Below are 21,839 nucleotides of genomic sequence, written 5' to 3'. Positions count from 1 at the left end.
TTGGTATCAGTGTGGCTAGAATAGGACTTTACAGGGAAGGATATGTGATCTGGACCTCGACAGGTGAAAAGGACTCATAGAGGAGGGGCAGAAAGAGGGTACTTTAGATGAAGGGGAACAGCTTGAAAAAGTATGGAGGCCACAAGGGACACTGCAGGCCAATGGGGGCTGGATGGGTACTTACCGGCTGCATGGAGGGGCAGAGAGGAGGGAGGGGGGAAAGGCAGGGGAGGACCAGACTGGAGAAGGCCTTGTGGAGGCTTGACGTACTGTGCAGACAAGAAGGGTTAATCTGGCCGCGGTGAGCAGGATAAACGGGGAAAGAGGAGACCAGAGTCTGGCTGCTGCAAGACCCGAGAAATTGTCTATAAAGAGAATCAGATAGACACAATCCTCACTATCTGAGACCCTTCCAATTCAAGATGGAGACCTCGAGTCTGGGAAGGGAGCACTGCTTTCCGAGAAAGTCCAGGTTGCCGTGTAACCAACATGCAGACGGCCACGGAGGTCACCGAGCTCTGCGAGATTTAGATGCAGTTAGCCCAGCCCAGCCCTCACCCTCAGCAGTCCCTGGGGTCTGGCTCAGAATGCCCACTGGTCTCGAAATCTCCTCTCCTCTCACTGTCTGCTGCTGTACCCTCCTCGCCACGCTGTGTCACCCCAAACCCACACCCACACCCATGTGTCAACTGGAACTGAGCTCCTTTTCCTTGTTTTACACCCACAAACACACACACATACATCCACGCAAGCACACATATACACATGCACACCTACACATATGCATACATGCACACACACACAAACTACAAGGCATTTTGGTGTGCATCAGACTTCACTGATAACTCGGGGTGCCAGAGTTCACATGGAAGCAACACAGACAACTTAAAATGGAATACTAGATAGACCCCCCGCCTGCCCGCACCAAGGTCTTAAAGTTAAGCCACCACCCTTCCTGGAAGTTCTCCCCGACCCCTTTCTCTGCAGCCTCTGGCCATGTCTCTCACCCCACCTTTCTCTCCTGCCTCTCTCTCGTCCTCTTTCTTCTCTCTTCCACCAATTCCACTCTTTCTTGTGGCCTTTCTCCTCTGCCCCAGGCATGTACCTTCTACTCCCGGGTGGCTTATTAGGATTTTTTATTCTCCAGTACAAAATAATTCCTGCTGCAAGAAGAACCTCGGTGCCTGATTGTTCTCACCCTCACGGTCTGGGGTCTAAATTCCTCGGCACACATTGGACCCTCTCTTAGGCAGCAAAGAGTGGGACACATTCACTTCTATTCCCCTGCTAGCTGATCTCTGCCCTGACCTCCACACTAGCGAAGTGCCAACAGCTCTGGATCCCAGAGGAAGCCCCCTTCCCCATTACCCAGGACCACCCCCAACAATGAGTCACATGTTTAGGATATGGCAAAAGGATGGGATCTCATGTATCTTCTGGAACACGGTTCTCCTGTTGAGAATTCACCAACTGCGAGTGTGGGAGAATCCTGGCATTTTAGCCTGCTGGCTCTGCCCAGGGGGCAGCTAAAATGCCCTGTGCTGCCTGGAAAGGGTGGGATCCCTGTGGAACGGCAGGCACGGGCAGGGAGCTGTGTCCTGCATTTGAGGATTGACCAGGAGCAGTGGAAAACCTGCCATCTCCCACAATGAAATGTGAAGAAGTGTCTATTTCTGATGTTTCTTTGGCCAGGGACCTCTGTCGTTTGCTGTTTCCACACCACCTTCAGTCAGTTTTCTGAAACCCACCAGCATTTGTATTCTGACTTATTGGAAGGGGGGATTTCGGAGTCTGACCCCAAGTGGGCTGGGGTTGGAGCTCATCTGGGATTGTTTTGGCTCCTTCCTGAGAGGAGGGAGTCTGTAGAGCCCTGTCTCTGCAGTCCTTTGCTTTCCCTTCTCTGAAGAGAGAGCCCTGCAATGAAGAAGGCTTTGCTCTTGTCCGCCAGGATATTGGTCTCCATGTTGTAAACACTGTGGATGATTGTGTCACATCCTGTGATGCCCTGGATGCTCCAGTGTGGTCCTGAGACAGCGTGGAGCACGCCTTCTGCCCATCCTGGCAAACCTTTCCTCCTCGTTTCCCTTCTTCCACCTCGCTTTTTAAAATTTGTTTTTTGAGTGACTGTAAAGCAGCATGGTCGATTATTTAACAAACACGCTGGAAAGTGCGAATCCACATTCTACCTGGTCGTGTGCGCAGGGTCTTTTTGAAGGTGCGGAGCTCCCATTGCTGGATGCAGCTGCTGGAGCTGGAACTCTTATGAGAAGCACCCTAAAAAGCCAGCTGCTTTCCTTCCAAATCACCCTCCTCTTCCCCTACTCATTGGCATTGGTTGTTTCCCAAATTCCATGCACCCTCAGCAGATAAAGCCCAGCGAGCCTCAAATTCATTCCAAAGAATTCACCACAAACAGCTGTGGGCCGGATGGAGCGGGGATTTCTGAAACAGGGGACTGTGCTTTTTTCATAATTACGAAAACAAGATGTGCTCCCTTCAGAAAACTGAAAAAAATAAACACAAGAATAAATAACCAGCACTTCATAATAGTCTTATTATGTAGACATGATGTTTTTGTATAAATCCTCCCCCTCTTTATTGTTTTTAAATGAACTTGGTGTCCTTTTTGTATTGGTTGTTGTTTATACATTCTATTTTTAACCTGCTTTTTCTTTTAAGCCTATTTCATAAACCTGTTTCTGTTGTATGAAATACTCTTTCACAACAGGATTTTTAATGGCTGCATAATATTCCATCATAGAACTTCCCAGGGTGACTGCTTTGTAGGGTATTTATATGATAAAGAGACTCCTGTCTATTCTAAAAATCGATTTCCTTCTCTTGTATACTGAAACAGAAAATACCTCTTATTCATTTTCTTGTTTCTCATTCACACAGTCCTGATGCACATAATCGATGTTCATGTGTTTTGCAAGTCGTTTAACAACTGCTTTGACTCTGCAACAGAATACAGGCCACGTTGTCACTCACCCTTAGAAGTGAGATTCTGGCAGGTTCATGTCGCCAGCCTGGGGGCGGGCCTTTTCACTCCAGCAAAACCCGGAAGTTCCCGCCACTCTCTCCTCCCACTCTGTTCCCCGGCCTACACCACTGGGGGCTCTTCTCCCTGACAAGGCGGCATCGGTGCACATTTTCACCTGATTTTGTGAGCTCTGCACTGCTTTAGGAGGGCCCTGGGCCCCATGTCTCATGACGTGCCCACCATAAGGAAATATCTCCCCAGACCAGACTGTTTGCCAGAGTGGGTCTGTTTGCAGAATCACAGCTTCTGGGTCTCTAGAACCTTAAAAGCCTTCTGTTACTGAGAGAGTCTGAGCCTTTGCTGCCTTGGGGAGAAGGCCTTTCACCTCCCTCTTTATTTCGAAACACGTGATGGCCAATAAACAGACATATCTTCTGCGTTTATCTTTTCCCATGGGCTGTGTGCTGGTGCTGAAAGCCCTGGCCGGGAGCACTGAGGGAGTTCCACAGCTCTCAGCCCTGTGAGGCCTTCGCTGTGGGAGCAGGAAGAGCTGCAAGCAGGCCTGGGCTCAAGCGGCGGGCGTCCTGGCCTACAAAGAGGACAGAGCAGATGTCCACGTGAGATTCAGGCTTCCACTCCCAGAGGACTTGGTGCTCCAGCTTTCCTGTGTCTAAGCTGATGGATGCTAGGACACCCCCGAGTCTGGACTTGCTTGGGCATCTCATTGAGAAACAACTCAGGGGCACTTGCTTCTATTTGCACCATCTGTAGGATGCCAGATATGCATTCCCTCACTGCCCGCACTTCCCTGGTCACTGGTTTGGGTTGAGTGTTTCCTTCCTTGGAATGGCAGGACCATGGTCCCCCACCCAAGGTTTGCATCCACTTGGGGCTGCCATTGCAACTCTCCCCAGCAAGAGCAAGGCAGGTGAGGAGGAGAGGCCAGGAGGCCTGCAGACCCAAGAGCACCACGGCATTTATCACACCTTCCTTCCTCCTCCACTCTCCCAACCCAGAGCAACCACAGAGCATTGGATCATGACTTTGGAGAGCCAGGTTCTGGTCCCAGCTCTGCTACCAACTAGCAATTTACTTGTTTGTAAAATGGGGCTAATGTTTCCCACCATGCTTGCCTTAATGACACATAGCAAGGATCCCATAAGAACTTGGGCATGAAAGCAAGGGATGAATACTAACCATCCTTGCCCTCCACCTCTCCAAACCATGCCAGAAAGGAATCTCAGAATGGGATTGGCTGCCAGTAGCACTTCCTGGAGTGGGATGGTGGAGGAAGTAGGGGGATGCCAGCCTTTGGCTCTCCTCCAGGGCCTGTGAGCCAAGTGCTGGTCTGTACTAACTGTGCATACCTTCATTGCAGGAGCGAATCTGCCTTTGAGAAAGCCAACGTCGATGTGTTCCGGGTGAGAACCAATAATGTGGGCCTCATCTACAAAATCAGGTGAGAACCTGGTCCCTGACCAGGTTGGGGTGAGATGAAGGCAAGTAGAATAGGAACTGATTTCACTACTGGCACTTTTGGGTGTTGATTGCTCTCCTGACGTCATTTGAGGGGTGACCAAAGGCCCAGATCTTTCCCTCCCACTCTGAGTCATTGTTCCCTAAACTTGCCCATTAGAGTTTCACTTGTTTGAGTTAAGACAACTTGAGACAATTTTTCACACACTTGGGAAATATGCTCTGAAAAACCCTAGCAAAGTGGTTAGTAGACTCAGTCCAGATTGCCTTCGTTCAAATTTCTGCCCTGCCATTTACCAGCTGTGGGCCTTTGGGAAGGTTTCCTCTCCAAACCTCAGTTTCCTTGTCTGTAATAATGGTGCCCAGCTCCTAGGGCACCATTAGAGTTAGTGAGAACTCAATGAGTCAGTGTTTAGAATATTAACTGGCATACAGTAAGCGCCCAGTGAGTGTTAGAGATGCCAGGTCACATTGCAGGATGCCTGTTGACAGAGATCTCCCCTACTCTTGCTCTCTCTGGTGGAGTTTTTGTGAATGTGTGGGGAGGGATAACTCTGCCAGCCTGGTTGCTGAGGAACAGCCTTCAACTGCCCCTTTTTGCCCCCCTCCACCTACTACCACCCCCAATCAAGTCATGCCCATTTGCCAGCATGTCAAGATCACTTATGGTCTAACTGTACCCAGACTAGAGGGCCTGGACAGAAGGGAAATGCTGCCTCCATTCAGTCCTTGTTTGTTTTCCCCTCACACTAGAAAATATAGGGCCATGAACTCTCTTTACTGGGAAAATAAGGGACTTATGAGGGCCCTGGCAAAGGTTGTGTGGGGAAAGGGGGTTATGAACAGGGAAGGGGCTCTTATGGGGGAGGGTCGGGAAGAAGGTGTCAGTGTGTGGGAAAGGCAACCACTAAGCTGAGGTCCACTATGTGCCAGGCTCCATGCCAGGCAGAGGCATGCATCCTTGCGTATATCATGTGTGTCATCCATGTGTGTGCTGTCTTGGACTGTGGTTGTCCCGTTAAGACCTGCAAGTTGTAAGGCCTCACTGTGATGGGATGCTTGGTGCAAAGTGAGGTCATCCAAGGGTCAAGTTCTGGGGAAGAAACTGGGCCTCAAGGAGAAAACTGGACTGCCAAGGATGAAGAGGACTTTAGGAAGTGGGAGAAGATAACGGGGGCCAGATTTTGAAGAGTCTGGATTTCTGCTGCCCAGCACAGTAGCCCCTGGCCCCACAGGGCTATTGATCACTCTAATGTGGCTAGCCCAACCAGATGCACTGTGTGTGCAAAAACACACCAGATCTTTGAAAAACTAGTATGAAGTAAAGGATGTAAGATAGCTCATTAATAAATGTTTACACGGATACCCACTGAAATGATAAATGAATTAAACAAAATATATTATTAAAATTGGTTTCACCAGTGTCTTTCTTTTTCAATGTGGCTACTAGAAAATCTAAAGTTACCTATCTGGCTCACACATGAAGCTCATGTGATATTTCTATGGGGCAACACCAGTCTATGTGGCCATGGGGGATCCTCTGGGTGGTGGGACTGAGTATCTGCGGTGGGGGGGTGGGTCTGGGAGTCAGGGAGAGAGGGGAAGCTCAAGATGGCCCCACTGCAAGCCTTAGCAATCCTGGATTTTCCGTGGAAGGCAATATTTCCTTGTGGGCAATGTAACGATGCAACATTCATTCATAAGCTCATCCACCTTGCAAGGAGTCCCCACTTTGTAGATAAGGAAACTGAGGTCTGAGAGGTAAAGTAACAACAACATCAAAATGATTAAACCTCTCTTTGGAACAAACACTGGGGTATTTCAGTATGGAAGGGGCGTCGTTTCTGTTCTGCCAGTGACGGTGTGGGTGTCTGTTTCTGCACCAGGATCGAGCATGACAACACAGGCTTGAACGCCAGCTGGTACCTGGACCATGTGATTGTGACTGACATGAAGCGGCCTCACCTCCGTTACTACTTCAACTGCAACAACTGGCTGAGCAAGGTGGAGGGTGACCGCCAGTGGTCTCGCGACCTGTTGGCCAGCTTCAACCCCATGGATATGCCCAGAGGTCAGTGCCCAGGCTGGCTTGCCCGCCATCCCTCCCTGCCTGCACTGGGCTCACCCAGGCCTCTGCCTTGTTCTGGGCAGCCCCATCACCCCTTGCCACCTCTTCCTGTTGGCTAGGGCCCAGGGGAAGCCCCAGCTTTTCCTTGGGTCCCTCCCAAGAGCACGTTCTGGGGGCTCATGGAAGTGGGAGATGCAGGAGGCCCTGGAGCCGCGATGGAGGAATGGGCGCAGCCCTGAGCGTACCCTGTGATTTCAACAGCTCTTGTTGATGCGTATGTATCTACGGAGCGTTCCCTCTGAGTTCAAAGGCAGTTTCCCCTGTCTTCCTGTTCCCTAGCTTTTCTTCTGATGCCCAAGGAAGGTGAGTTCCAGCCAGGGGGGCATGGTGGATGTGAATCGCAATCTACAGCTTCCAAAGTTCCATCGTGCTCTCCCCAACTCCTCCTGATTTTATGAGAAGTAAAACAACTTATTTCAAGTACATTTCTGGCCCAAATCCTTAAATTCAGTCATTTTTAGCTCTACAGGAAAAATGGGAAGCAGGGGATCAAAGCATGTAAAAATACACGTTGTATCTCATGTCCTATTTTATCACTCCTTTGTCACCTAAAGTCCTGACCTCACCTCACCCCATTATTGAACATATTAGTCTTTTCAAATAAGGGGACATCACATGTGGGTACCATCATCATAATAGCCTGCTTGCACAGAGTCATGGGCCATCGGAGGGAAAAGGAACTTGGCGGCCAGGAGAAGAGAAGTGACTTTCCCACGGTCACCCAGTAGAACACATTTCACCTCCCAGCATGTACCCAGTGGTCTCCAAGTGCCACTGGCTCTTGCACCCCAGCTGAGCACATAAACATATCCTCTCTTCCAATGGACTTCAGCTCTCAATTTCTCTGTCTACCTCTTATCTCCCACCTCCCAGCTGACCTTGAACACTTGCCCCATTCCTTTGTTGTCCCCATCACAATAACCTGCAACTTCACTGATTCTTTTTTTAAAGATATGTTATCCATCTTTTACTACAGAAGCCAAATTTGATCATTGCAGAAAATTTAGAAAATATGGAAACACAATTATATAAGAAGAATACCTGTAATCCCATCACCTGGAAAAACATCACTGATGAAATTTTTGCGTGCTTATTTCTAGTCTTTTCTATGAATATATAGTTTGAAAGAATGGGCTGTTACAACATCCCCTGTTTTAGAGCATGTATATTTCTAAGCCATTAAATGTCACTCAACACCCCTACTTGTAATGGCTGTGTCGCATTCTGGTGTAGGGAGATACCATCATTTATTCATTGAATCCTTTATAGTTGAACATTTATACAGGGTTCCCCCTCTAAATTTTTTGTTATTATAAATAATACTATTATGAACAATACACCTAAATCTTTGCACAGATAAATGATTCTTTCTTTAAGATAAATTCCTAAGTGGAATTTCTAGGTCAGATAGAATACACAGGGTTAAGGCTTTTAATGGGTATTCCCAAAGTGTGCTAGAAAGGACCCATCAGTGCACAGTCCCACCAGCTGTGCAAGAGCACCCACTCCACTCGGCCTTGCCAACAGCTGGTAGTATTGTTTAATTTCCCAGCTGGATGGGAACAGGAGTTTTTATTATTTTTTTAAATTAATTTTTTATTGGAGTATAGTTGATTTACAGTGTTATGTTACTTTCAGGTGTACAGCAAAGTGAATCAGTTATATGTATACATATATCCACTCTTTTTTAGATTCTTTTCCCATATAGGCCATTACAGAGTGTTGAATAGAGTTCCCTGTGCTATACAGTAGGTCTTTATTAGTTATCTATTTTATATATAGTAGTGTATATATGTCAATCCCAATCTCCCAACTTATCCCTCCCCCCACTTACCCTGTGGTAACTGTAAGTTTGTTTTCTACATCTGTAACTCTATTTCTGTTTTGTAGACAAGTTTATTTGTACCCTTTTTTTAGATTCCACATATAAGCAATGTCATATGATATTTGTCTTTCTCTGTCTGACTTACTTCACTCAGTATGATAATCTCTAGGTCCATCCATGTTGCTGCAAATGGCATTATTTCATTCTTTTATATGGCTGAGTAATATTCCATTGTATATATGTACCACATCTTCTTTATCCATTCGTCTGTCGATGGGCATTTAGGCTGCTTCCATATCCTGGCTATTGTAAATAGTGCTGCAATGAACATTGAGGTGTGTGTATCTTTTCGAATTATGGTTTTCTCCAGTTATATTCCCAGGAGTGGGATTGCTGGATCATATGGTAACTGTATTTTTAGTTTTTTAAGGAACCTCCATACTGTTCTCCATAGTGGCTGTACCAGTTTACACTCCCACCTATAGTGTAGGAGGATTCACTTTTCTCCACACCCTCTCCAGCATTTATTGTTTGTAGGTTTTTTGGTGATGCCATTCTGGAAAAGGAGCTTTTCAATGTTCTCTCTTTGATTACTGGTGAGGTTGAACATTTTCATATGTTTATTGGCCATTTGTGGTGTGTGTGTGTGTGAATTGTCTGCCCATGACCCCTGTGCCTGTCTTTTCTATTGGGGTGAATTTCACCAATTCTCTTATAGACCTTAAGCACTTTAATCCTTGATCCAGTCTCTTTATCAGGATCAATCCTTAGCAAATTGTCAAGCTTGCCATCTTTCTCTTTTGTTCTCTTAGTTTCCCCTTTCTTGGCCTTTTCCCTCCTTTTAGCTCCTTATCCTATCTTCTGCTTTGGTCACATGAAAATCCATTGCTCCACTGTTAGGAGAAGAGCTTCTGAAAATCACCATTGAGAAAGAATGAATGTAACTCAGTGGTTCCCCAACTTTCCACAAGAACTGTCCAGGGTAGTGTGTTCTTAAAGTCTCTGAATCAGGCTGCCTAGCTGAGCTCCCTGCTCCTTTATGGGCTGGGGGGGCATTGGGTTTTTAATATTTCCAGGCTAGATTCTGGGAGAGGGAATGAAAAACATGATCTTCAAATATTCAGGGACTGCACTGGTAAACAAAAGGTTAAGTTTCTTTTCTTTTCACCTGGAATTATACTAATTTGGTGTTCGGAGGTCTTTGATCATCAAAATGGGGAAGATAATTATTTCTTTATTCGTAGTTTGACAGGTAAAAATATTTCAAAATGTGGGATGTGAGCCACAATAGAAGGAGAAGAGAGGAAAGGGGGCATTTTCAGTGTGTATTCCATGCCCTCCTCCCCTTGTTCCCCTCTCTCCACCCCCAAGGGCCATCTCCCAATGTTCTGGCTAATAATCAGCTGGAACCTTCTTTCATTCCAGCTCCTCAGGGAAGGTAAGTGTTCCAGACTGACTGACCGACCCTTTGACCAAGGTGATCAGCAGATAATAGTGGAGTGGAGGGGACTGGGCCTTGATTAGTTTTCTAGATGGTTCCTCTACAGGGGATCTCGCATATCATGCTTAAAGACACAAGTGCCTGAGGGGAGCTTGCCCTCCCTGGTGCAGAAGCTAAGCCGAGGTGCACTGGATCTGCTGCCCTGGACAAGAATATCACCCTCGCCGCGTGGCACAGAGCCTGGCATTTCCTCTCTAGGCTTCTGTTTAACTATACTTTGGGGGAGGGACCCAACATGTTCCTACCACCTTGAGGGGAATGGCTGAGTCAGGGCTGTCCTCTTCCTCATGGAGCCACTAGCATGAGTATGAACAGAGACAGCAGGTTCAAGAAGAAGGAGGTAGAAGTCGACCAGCTCATATTCATGTGGATGGAGGATCCAAGAAACTAGTTCTATTTCTTAGTTGTCAATCGGTTGGTAAAATCTGGCACCTTAAGGAAACCAGGCAATAGGACCAACCAAAAAGGCTTTGTCTTTTGGTTTTCTTTGCATCTGATCACCAGGCCTGGGGGCCCAGGCTGTTATATCTCCCCAATCCATCTGGGGTTCCCAAATCCCAGCCACTCACATTCCTCCTTCAAAACTTTTGCTTTATTCAAGTATCACTTTTGTTATTATTACTCTTCTTTAACTCACTTTTTACAACTTATATTAACTTGTAAGTATATTTTTAATAGAAAGTCGATATCGCTATCATTAAAAACTTTATTGTTATCCTTTGCTACAAATATCAAGGATAATTAGCACATATTAAAATAAATATGCAACATTAGATAAGCCTCATGTTATCACTCCTAGCATCGCACGTACCACCAGTGGTGTGCAAACTGCATCCTTGGAAACACTACCAGCCCTGCTCTGAGAGGAAGGGAAAGCAGAGGCCAGGAGGGAGGGGAGGAGGGCTGCGAAGGTATCTGGGCTCGCCTCTTCATGAGTCTTTGCTTCACTTTGTCCTTGCCACACTTCTGGGGGTGGGGGTGAGGGAAGGCAGGCAGGTGTTAATTACACAGATGAGTAAACTGAGGCCCGGGAGGTGGTGACTCATCCAAGATCAGACAGCCAATCACTGACAGAGCTGGGACTTGAAGGCAGGGCTACTAGCTGTTGGTGGAATGTGCCTTCTGTCTGCCCCTTGGACAGGGCAAGACCAGGGCACCTGAGAGATCAGAGCCTGAGGGATCAGAGCGAGGGGCTCATGGAGGTCAGCTGGCCCAGTCTCCTGCTGTCGCAGGAGTCCTTCCACAGCATCCCCGCCAGTTGCTTCTCCAGCCTTGGTTTAAATCTAGCCTTTCTTGAGTGGGGGATGCTGCCCAACCTCCCAGGGCAACCCATCCCACTGCTGAGCGGCACTTGTTGTCAGAAGGGTCAGCCTGACATTAAACCCCCATGAGTCTCCCTGAGATGTTTGCCAGTCTGATTCAGACCTCCCCTCACCCGGCGCAGGAGGTTTTCACGTCAGCCCTTCGGCTGTAGGAAGACAGGGCTCTCTCCTCTCGGGATTGCACCCCCAGGTTCCTCAGCCTCTCGTCTTGTGGCTCATCCCCAACCTGGCTCCTGAGCAGCCCTGGTTTATCATTGCCCCTCAAGAACGTGCCTCCCAAGCTAGAACCCTGTGTTTCAGATGGGGCCTCATCAGAACAGCGTGCAGAGGGCCTCCCTGACTCCATTGCCTGCTTCTTTTAAAAAATTATTGTGGAAAAATATACATAATATTTACCATCTTAACTATTTTCAAATGCACCATTCAATGGCACTAAGTACATTCACATTGTTGTGAAACCATCACAACAATCCAGCTCCAGAATTCTTTCATCTTCCCCAACGGAAATTTGTACCTATTAAAGAATAACTCCGTATTCCCATCCCCCACCCCCACCCCTGGTAACCTCTATTCTTCTTCCTGTCTCTTTGAAAATGACTACTTAGGAACATCATATAAGTGGAATCATAGAATATTTGTCCTTTTGTGACTGCTTATTTCACTTAGCATAGTATCTTCAAGGTTCATCCACATTGTAGCATGTGTCAGAATTTCCTTTCTTTGTAAGGCCGAATAATATTCCATTGTATGTATAGACCGCATTTTATTTATCCATTTGTCTGTCAATGGACCTTTGGGTTGTTTCCACCTTTTGACTATAGTGAATAATGTTGCTGTAAACATTGGTGTATGACTATCTGTTCGAGTTCCTGCCTTCAGTTCTTTTGGATATATACCCAGAAGTGGAATTACTGGATCATATGGTAATTCTATGTTTAACTTTTTGAGGAACTGCCATGCTCCTTTCCGCAGCAGCTGCACCATTTTGCATTCCTACCAGCAATTCCAATTTTTCCACACACTCATCAATACTTGTTATTTTCTGGGGTTTTTATTTGTTTATATTTGATAATAACCATCTTAATGGTTGTGAGGTGGTATCTCAACTGTGGTTTCGATTTGCATTTCCTGGGGATAAGTGATGTTGAGCATCTCTTCATGTGCTTATTGGTCATTTGTATATCTTTTTGGAGAAGTGTCCATTCAAGTCCTTTGCCCATTTTTTAATCAGGTTGTTTGTTTTCTTGTGGAGTTGTAAGAATCTATCCAGAATATATTTCTGGATATAAACCCTTTATCAGACATGATTTACAAATATTTTCTCCCATTCCATGGGCTGCCTTTTGTGCTGTTTGTGTCTGCTGGTGCATAAAAGTTTTTAATTTTTATGAAGTCTAATTTATCTAGTTTTTCTTTTGTTGCTTATGCTTCTGGTGTCATATCCAAAGTCACTGCCAAATCCTATGTCATGAAGCTTTTGTCCCATGTTTTCTTCTAAGAGTGCTATAGATTTAGCTCTTACATTTTGGTTGTTGATCTATTTTGAATTAAATTTTGTATATGGTGAAAGGTAAGGGTCCAACTTCATTCTTTTGTATGTGGATATTCAGTTTTCTCAGCACCATTTGTAGAAAAGACTGTGTTAAGACCATTCTCCATTGAATGGTCTTAGCACCCTTGTTGAAAATCATTTGGCCATATATATGAGGGTTTATTTCTGGGCTCTCTGTTATATTCCATTGGTCTAAATGTCTGTCCTTATGCTAGTACCACACCATTTTGATTACTGTAATTTTGTGGGAGTTTTGAAATCAGGATGTGTGAGACCTCCAAATTTGTTCTTCTTTTTATTTTATTATTTTATTTTATTTTTTAGATTTTTTGATGTGGACCATTTTTAAAGGCTTTATTGAACTTGTTACAATATTGCTTGCTTTATGTTTTGGTTTTTTGGCCCTGAGGCATGTGGGATCTTAGCTCCCTGACCGGGGATCGAACTTGCACCCCCTGCATTGGAGGGCAAAGTCTTAACCACTGGATCTCCAGGGAAGTCCCTGTTATTCTTTTTAAAGATTGTTTTAGCTATTCAGGGTCCCTTGATGTCCTGCTTCTTTTTTTCTAGTTTTTTTGTTAACAGCTTTATTGGGATATACTTCACATACCATATAATTCACCCTTAAAGTGTACATTCAATGGTTTTTTGTATATTCGTGAAGTTGTGCAACCATCACCACAATCAAATTTAGAACATTTTTATCATTCCAAAAGAAGTCCTATATCCTTTAGCAGTCACTCACAACACAACCCTCCCAATACTCCCTAGCTCTAGGCAACCATTAATTTACTTTCTATCTTTATAGTTTTGTCTATTCTAGACATTTCATATACACAGAATCATATAATACAGGGCCTTTTGTGACTTGTTTCTTTCATACAGCATGTTTTCAAGGTTTATTCATGTTATAGCATATATCAGTACTTCATTTCTTTTTATGGCCTAATAATATCCCTTTTTATATTTATACTACATTTTATTTATCCATTTGTCGGTTAATGGACATTTGGTTTATGTCCTGCTTCTTTTAATGCACCCTAAATTCTCATTAACTATTTTTAACAGTGACCCTACACCATAATCACCTGGAAGAAAAGATGAAAATGCTGTCTCCACACCAAGTCCTCAGTCCTTGCCCAGGACTTAGAGGCTGCTGGAGAAACCTATGGATTCTCCTGACTCATGCCCACGTGAGTCAGCAGGTGTGGGTGTCCCAATCTTGGCTGGCTCTCCACCACCTCTCAACAAAAAAATGATCCAGGCAGACATCACACCTCCTAATTAAGCATCTCAGATATATATGCAGCCTGAACAGGGAATTTGCAGCCACCTCTATGCTCATTTCCTTCTTAGAATGGGTGTCAGGGGTCCTGGCACCTTCTGGGGCCTGGGGAAAGTTGGCAGCTGCTTTTTCAGCATATCTGTGTTGATTGTACCTGGAAACACAGTCTTGACTCTCGAATCATTCCAGAAGCGTGGCGAATTTTCCCTCCTGCCATCTGCTTCTTTGCATTCCCCCACCTCCATTGACATGGACACCTGATTCCCTTCCTGGAGGATTTATTTCATCCTGTCTGGAATGGCTCACCCTTTTGACACCCAGAACCCAGAGGGGGCATTGACATTTACACACTGATGAAAGACCTTGGCCAGGATCTAAGGACAGTCAGTCTCCTAGACCTCGAACTGAAGCCTCACCATTAGCAACTGCCGTTGGTGATGCCCCCTGACCTGCTCCTAGATTCTGGGTCAGGGTAGAAACATGGTCTTTCCCCCCAAGGTGCTCAGAGTCCAAGAGAGGACAGACATTGCCATAGTACGAGGTATTCACAGAGAGGGTGGAGGGCACGATGGCTCAGAGCTCCCGTCTCAAGTCACAGAGTCCTAGGTTCAAATCCTAACAATGCCACCTACTAGCTATGGACAAAATCCTTCTTCAGACTGTGTCTTCGTGTGCATATACCTTACAGTTAGTATCTTATTTAAAATTCATAACACCCTGAGGAAGTAAGGTCTATTATTATCTCCGCTTTGCACCTACAACAAAGGTCAGGGTGAACTTCCATGACCCTGAGTAGTCTCCTCCTCTGTTTCTTGATCTCAGGCCAGCAACTTCCCTTTCTCAACCTGTTTGCTCAGACTGTGTTGGCTCTAGTGTCTGGCAGGCAGTGCTCTGAAAGCTGTTCTCTCCGACACTAATAAACCATGAAGAGGTTTCAAGGGACCCATGGGAAATGGGATTGAAGCCTGAGGCACAGGATGAGACACCCTTTCCCCACCTGCTCCCAGACTGTGGAGTGGAAGTCAGACTACTGAGAGCAGTTTCTGGGGTTCAGGCCCCACCTCAGCTACCCCAAAAAGGACTGAATAGGACTGCTCTCGCCAGAGCCCCAGGGCCTGCCTGCCTGCTGCCTTGGGGGCTTCTCCTTTCTCCCAGACATCTGTCTCAAGTCAGTTAGAGAGAAAATTGTGGATCGCCCACTAAAACATATACCAGGGTCAGAGGAAACCTCAGGGCCCGTGCCTCTTCCCCCTCACCTGCTCTCTTTCACCCTTTCCTTCGGTTTTCTCCGTGCCACCCAAACCCCATTGGGTCTAAAGCCCCAGCCTCTCTGGAAAGCATCACCTGTGGCCTTGCCTTGGGTTTTTCTCTGCCTGCAAACTCTGGAGAATTGAAGTCTGTGCCTTCCACTGTAGTGCAGTGATTCTCAGCGTAGTGGCCCCACCCCAAAGGCAGTTAGGGGATGTGTAAGGAATCTCATGGGCAGAGAGGAGGAATTTTCCACCTGCTCCCTGAGGTTCAGATACATTCTGGCTGAATCAGATACAGCCAGAATGAGCCACTGTGGCTGATGGGGGTGCGCTGTGGCCCTCAGGAGTTTTGAGATGGATAAATGGCTGAGAAACACCATATCTCAGGGACCGCTATTCGCCTCTTTGGGCTCTAACTCCTTAATATGTGTCTATCTGGTGTCTCCAGCTAAGCTCAGGTTTCTCTGAGGGTAACACTTTCACTTGTGCCTGCGCACTTGGTCACTTCGGTGGGGCTTGGGTGAAGATCGATAGGACGTGGGCTCGTGTGTGTATGGGGTGTGTGCAGACACACCCACTCACGAAGACCAGCAGCAGAGATGGGTGGAAAGAGCTCTCCTGGGGCACAGAGAGCTGGCTTCTAGACTTGCCCCTCTGTAATTGTGCCCCTTAGGCAAGTTACTTGTCCTCTGGGCTGCCTCCTCATCTTACCAGAAAACCCGGATGTTGTCCAAGGGCCCTTGAGGAGCTAGCTTCCTCTGGTACTCTGCTAGCTAAGCATCTCGCAGCCTTTTCACCTGGCTCCATGTTTCTTCCTCCCAGTGATCCCCTTGATGCTGGGTCACCTTTAGTGTGACATTCATGGGGCACAGCGCCCACATGCAGTTGATAAGCACACTGCAGACTTACACAGGCTGAGAATGCAGGGCTACCCATGCCTTTCTGGCCCCAGGGAGGCTCAGGGCACATCCCTGAGGCTGGAGGTGGGATGGGGGTGGCCTTGAAAGATCAGGGGTGGGGACATGGAGGTAGACAGGCAGGATAAGATGGAGTAGATTTGGGGTGACCCAGTGTTGGGGCTCGAAGGAGCGTAAGCCAGGGGCTCTCACCGGTAGGGAGGCACAGGCAAGACCTGTTTAGGGCAGACATGGCCTTCTCACTACCAATATGACGTCATTTCCTGCCTTCTGGCCAAGTAATTGTCCCCATCCTGGTGCCTACCCACAGACCCTCCCACCTTGAAAAACACTGAGTTGATCACGTGGCTTAAATCAGTACTGAGCCCACATCGCAACAGGAGAGCCTGCCAGCTTGGCAGTGAGACAGGCCTCTGAAGGCAGGAGCTGAGTTCCAGCTGGCCTGGGGGCTGTGCACACGCCAGGGCTGTCAGAGCGCAGGCACAACAGTTCATCAGGGTTTCAGACCAGGCCTCACTGACAGACGAGAGGGCCCGTGCATTCAGAAGGGCCCGGAGTGAGGTGGGTCCAGCCACCAGCCCTGCTCCCAGCTGGGACCTGTTCGTTAGGGACAAGCCTTCTTCTAAGGAGCGTTTAGTCTTCTTTGGTGGATTAATAATAAATACGACTGCAACCAGTTTTGTGTTGTGCTCCAAAGAGGCTGAGGGGCTGGTAGTTGGAGGAAAGGGAGCCCGCAACAGCTTGGGCAGGTGGGCTGCAGTGTGCAGGCGGCGGGGAGGCAGATGACATTCTCATTGCTTCCCAGTCTGGAGCAAATGGATTGGCTTTTTTTTTTTTTTTTGGGCTCTACCAAATGAGAAAGCCAGTGCTGGGGGCCCAAAGTTGCCCAGAGCTGGGGACCAGGTAAAAATGACATTGTGTTCCTCTGGCACAATCACTGTCTCCACTCCTGTTTATTTCATCAGGTAACTGGGTTATAATTTCCAGCCCAGGCCATGCTACACAATGATTATCACACAGCTCCGGGTGTGCACCAGGTCTTGGCAAGACTGTGTTGGGCACAGTGCCCAGGGTGCATTTGAAGAAAGGACAACAACACTAGAAAGGGATCGTGATTAATGTCTTAGGGGCACGTGCAGATTGTGCTGACCTGCAGTGGATTACGGACAAGCCAGAGAACTGCATGGTACAGGAGCAAATGCAAGCAGCCTGGGTGACTGATGCAAAAGACATCCATCGTGAGAGCCCTGCCGAATAAACCGGCAGCCCTGACCTACTCCCAGATTCTACTGGATGATATCACAGAGTAGCTAGATCATTAATTAAAAAATATAGCTCTCTGGGTCAGAAAGCACATGGACTGTGCACTCTGAGTTCTAGTTCTGGCTTTGCCCCCAGCAGGGATGGGACATGGGGCAGAGCTCAGTTCCTCTCCTGTCCTCAGTTTCTTCCTCTGTGGAGTAGGGGCACTAGGTGGCCTCTCCGGTCTTTTCAGTACTAGTAGAGTGTTTATTTTCACAAGCCAACAGAGGATTGTCTGGGGCTAGCCTTCCTCTACGGAGGCAGGGGGAGATTGGCTTTTGGCCCCTCCCCTTCTGCAGTGGATGCTTCTTCCCCATTTCATCCCCACCCCCTACTTTCTATTCTTTTGCACATGCCCATCTCCCCACCAAGAGCTCTGTCTCTGAACCCCCAATCTCTGTGGTCAAAACCTGGCTCTGACTTTCTACCAGTTAAGCATGAACAGATGCCTTAATCTCTGTACCTCTATTTCCTCATCTGTAAAATGGGGATAACATTAATTCCCACTTCAGAAAGTGCTTGAGCTGGTTAATTAGGGGAGTGAACGTTAAAGGACTTAGTGCAGTGCAGAACATAGAATAAATGCTCAGTACATGAGGCAAGTCTGGTTGTCGCTGTTGTTACAAAGCCAGTGTTTCTCCCCCTGCTGCTTCTTCCACATCTAGGCTCACGCTGACACTGAGATGCATAGACTCAAGATTCTGGCCTCTCAGACTCAAAAAGGACTTTGGAGGCACTAAGCGCCAGGATCCCCTCTAGAATCCGGCAGGCTCATCTAGACAACTGGGGATAGGCTCATGACCTTGACGGCAGCCAAAGCTTGCGAGGGGCACCACTCTTCCCAAACGTCTTCCCTCTCCCTGACATTTCCCCTGAACCCAGCTCAAATGTTACTCAGGGTCCCCTGAGCTCTATTTGCTGTGGCTGCTGCATGGGAATCATGATTCCTTGGAGTATCCAAGAGTAAAGCACCCTGCAGAGGTGGTCCTGGGTCCATGGACTCACAGCCACAAGGGCTTCGGGGTGGGGAGAGCAGGGCCAGCCCCGCAGCACTCTCCTTCTCTGAACTTCACAGCAGCTTCCCACCCACCCCATCTGCTGCCACCTAGCATTGCAGAAAGTCATCTCCGGAAAGAGTGGGAAGAAGAGAACTGCTTTGAATGAGGCCCCAGTGAAGAGTATCAGATAATTTCAGTACCAAAAACGACCTTATCTACCCTCCTCCGTGTTACAGAGAAGAGATCAGAAGCCCAGAGAAGTTGAACAAGCTGCTCTTGGTCACACAGTGTAACCATAGGCAGAGCTAGAGCCTTGGGCTCAAGAGGCCGGCTCATGCTCCTCCAACGTCATTCAGTGATTCAGTGGGCAGTGCGCATTTATTGGGAATCTTCTCTGCACCAGATCCTGGGCTCCGGGTAAATATGTAAGGCCTTTTCTCTGTAGGAGCTTAGAGTCTAGAGGGGAGAGAGTCAGGCCAGTAAATAATCACAGTACAAAGGGATAGAATGTTGTAGGTGGGGGATGACCCAGGCCAATGGAAGCACAGAGGAAGGAGGAATCAGGAGGGCTTCATAGAGGAGGTGATGCTCAATCTGCGACTTCATGGGTGAGGAGTTCGCCAGGCTTTCAAACAGAATGAGGGCACTTGGGAACTGATGGGTCCTGGTGGCACAGTGTCTCATTCACAAAGCTGGGGACAGACCCTCAAATTTGCAGCTTCACTGTGGCCTCAGGTTCCCTGGGACCACTGCCAGCAACATTCTCTTTCAACCAACCAGCCAGAACCTTTGGGGGAATGCATGGAATTGTATATTTGCCCCATACTTGGTTATTTTGGTTTTCAAATAGGTGTTTATAATAACCTTTGTTTCTATTTTTGGAAATTGCACTTTCGCAGAGCTATATTATGTAATCATGAAAACGTGAATTTATGATACAGATATTGCCTTGGCCTGTGGGTGTCCATTCCAGCCACCAATGGTTTCCTACTTGACCCCTCCCCTGAGCGTCAAGTGTTTTTCAGATTCTTTTCCATTATAGGTTATTACAAGATATTGAATATAGTTCCCTGTGCTAGACTGTAGGTCCTTGTTGTTTATCTAGTTTATATACAGTAGTTTGTATCTGTTAATCCCAAATTTATCCCTCCCCTGCTTTCCCCTTTGGTAACCATTAGTTTGTTTTCTATGTCTGTAAGTTTATTTCTGTTTCATAAATAAGTTCATTTGTACTATTTTTTTAGATTCCACATATAAGTGATATCATATGATATTTGTCTTTCTCTGTCTTACTTCACTTAATGTGATAATCTCTGGGTCCATCTATGTTGTTGCAAATAGCATTATTTCATTCATTTTTTCTGGCTGAGTAATAGTCCATTGTATAAATGTGCCACATCTTCATTATCCATTCATCTGTTGATGGACATTTAGGTTGCTTCCATGTCTTGGCTATTGTAAGTAGTGCTGCTGTGAACATTGGGGTGCATGTATCTTTTCAAATTAGAGTTTTTGTCTTTTCTAGATATATGCCCAGGAGTGGGATTGCTGGGTCATACGGTAATTGTATTTTTAGTTTTTTAAGGAGCCTCCATGCTGTTCTCCATAGTGGATGTACCAATTTAACATTCCCACCAACAGTGTAGGAGAGTTCCCTTTTCTCCACACCGTCTCCAGCATTTGTTATTTGTAGACTTTTTGATGATGGCCATTTTGACTGGAATGAGGTGTTACCTCACTGTAGTTTTGATTTGCATTTCTCTAATAATTAACAATGTTGAGCAACTTTTCATGTGCCTGTTGGCCTCATGTACCTATATGTCTTCTTTGGAAAAATGTCTATTTAGGTCTTCTGCTCATTTTTTGATTGGTTTCTTTGTTTTCTTTTCTTTTTTTAAAATTAAGCTGTATAAGCTGTTTGTATGTTTCAGACATAGGGAGGTATTATCACATCCCCATTTTGCAGATGAAGGAAGTGAAGGCACAAAAAGTTTAAGTAATTTGTTTACAAGTGATGGAGCCAAAAGTGAACCCAGAGACTTGAACTTAATCACTGTGTAGGACAGCCTTAGAGACACCTCTGTTAACATTTTGGTGAATTTCTTTTCTATTCTTTTTTTGTGCATGAATGTATTGAACACTATATATTGATGAAAAATGGTACTGTATTATAGTCAGATTTATAACCAGTTTTTTTCACTTAATAGCATTGACTAATCTTCTAAACTATTATTTTAAATGGCTGCATGGTATTCCATGAATGAGTGAATACTATAATTCACCCCCAACAATCCCTCATTTTGGATATTTTGAAGTTGTTCTCAATTTCTTGTTATTACTAACAGTGCTGTGATAGACATCTTTTTAGGTAATCTATGAACACAATTATTTCCTAGCATAAACTAATTGTTATGCACAGGGATTGAACTGTTGGCTCAAGGGGTTTGCAGAATGATAAGTCTTTCGACACATATTACTCACCTCGGGCAGCACCTGAGAAGTGCTGGCTTCCCAGCGCTGTGGGAGGATAAACTCCAGCAATGGAGTGGAATCTGGGTTGGAAAGAGGAGAAATGCAGCCACAGTTACTGAGTGTGCGCGTGGAAGGAAAGGACCTTCGGCAGCGCAGCAGGAGTGGGGCAGGCGAGCAATGGGGGCGCATGTGGAAATAGCTCCGTGGGGCTTGGCAATGAGGGAGGTGAGCACGAGGAAGAGTAAAGCTTATCTACTCCATACTGTTAAAACACCTGATAGCATTAGGCTGACATCACGGTTTCCTAGGAAATATATGAGCTGTATATTTATTTGGGGGTGGGGGGGGATGAAAAGAGCAGAGTATTTTTTCTTGATTACCACCCAAGAGCGACTATTCATGACTGAGTGATGTTTTAATTTTGTGTAACCAGGCTCAGCTGAGTTCAACCCACGGCCTGTGTTCTAGCACGTGGTAAGTGCCAAATAAGTGATGCAGACCCCAGAAGTTCTGGAGTGGAGCACTTAGGGCTTGGGAGGTAGGGCCCTTCAGAGAGAATCTGGGGTTTAAGCTACACCCGGTAGGGTGGGTGGAATGACAGCTAAGGAAAGAGCCTTCTTGTCTGGATCCCTTGAGTCCAGGTCTGGGCTTCAATCTTTTCCAACTGTGAAAACTTAAGTGTCTCAACCTCCTGCTTCCATCGATTGCCTCATCAGTAGATGGTGACAATAGTCATTGTGAGGATTACACGAGATAATAGGTGTGCTGGCCCACACTAGGTTCTCAGCAAGCCCTGGAGTCTCTTATTATCTTGATTAGTGGGTGTGT

At 46.4% G+C, this 21,839-nt stretch overlaps 1 protein-coding gene across 2 annotated transcripts in view; it reads left to right on the top strand.

Moving 5' to 3' along the window:
- The window catches only part of LOXHD1 (lipoxygenase homology PLAT domains 1), a 220,700-nt gene that overhangs the window by 8,639 nt on the left and 190,222 nt on the right, over nucleotides 1-21,839 (top strand). For both annotated transcript variants that reach the window (XM_068563302.1, XM_068563301.1), the window contains exons 3-4: nucleotides 4,362-4,442; nucleotides 6,346-6,530. In XM_068563302.1, the coding sequence (XP_068419403.1) occupies nucleotides 4,362-4,442; nucleotides 6,346-6,530 (266 nt within the window). The remainder of the gene's footprint in view (nucleotides 1-4,361; nucleotides 4,443-6,345; nucleotides 6,531-21,839) is intronic.

This window comes from Eschrichtius robustus, chromosome 14, assembly GCF_028021215.1.
Source record: "Eschrichtius robustus isolate mEscRob2 chromosome 14, mEscRob2.pri, whole genome shotgun sequence".
NCBI classification, from domain to species: Eukaryota; Metazoa; Chordata; class Mammalia; order Artiodactyla; family Eschrichtiidae; genus Eschrichtius; species Eschrichtius robustus.
Note: the sequence above shows the minus strand (reverse complement) of the source record. Positions and strands in the feature narration are given on the sequence as shown.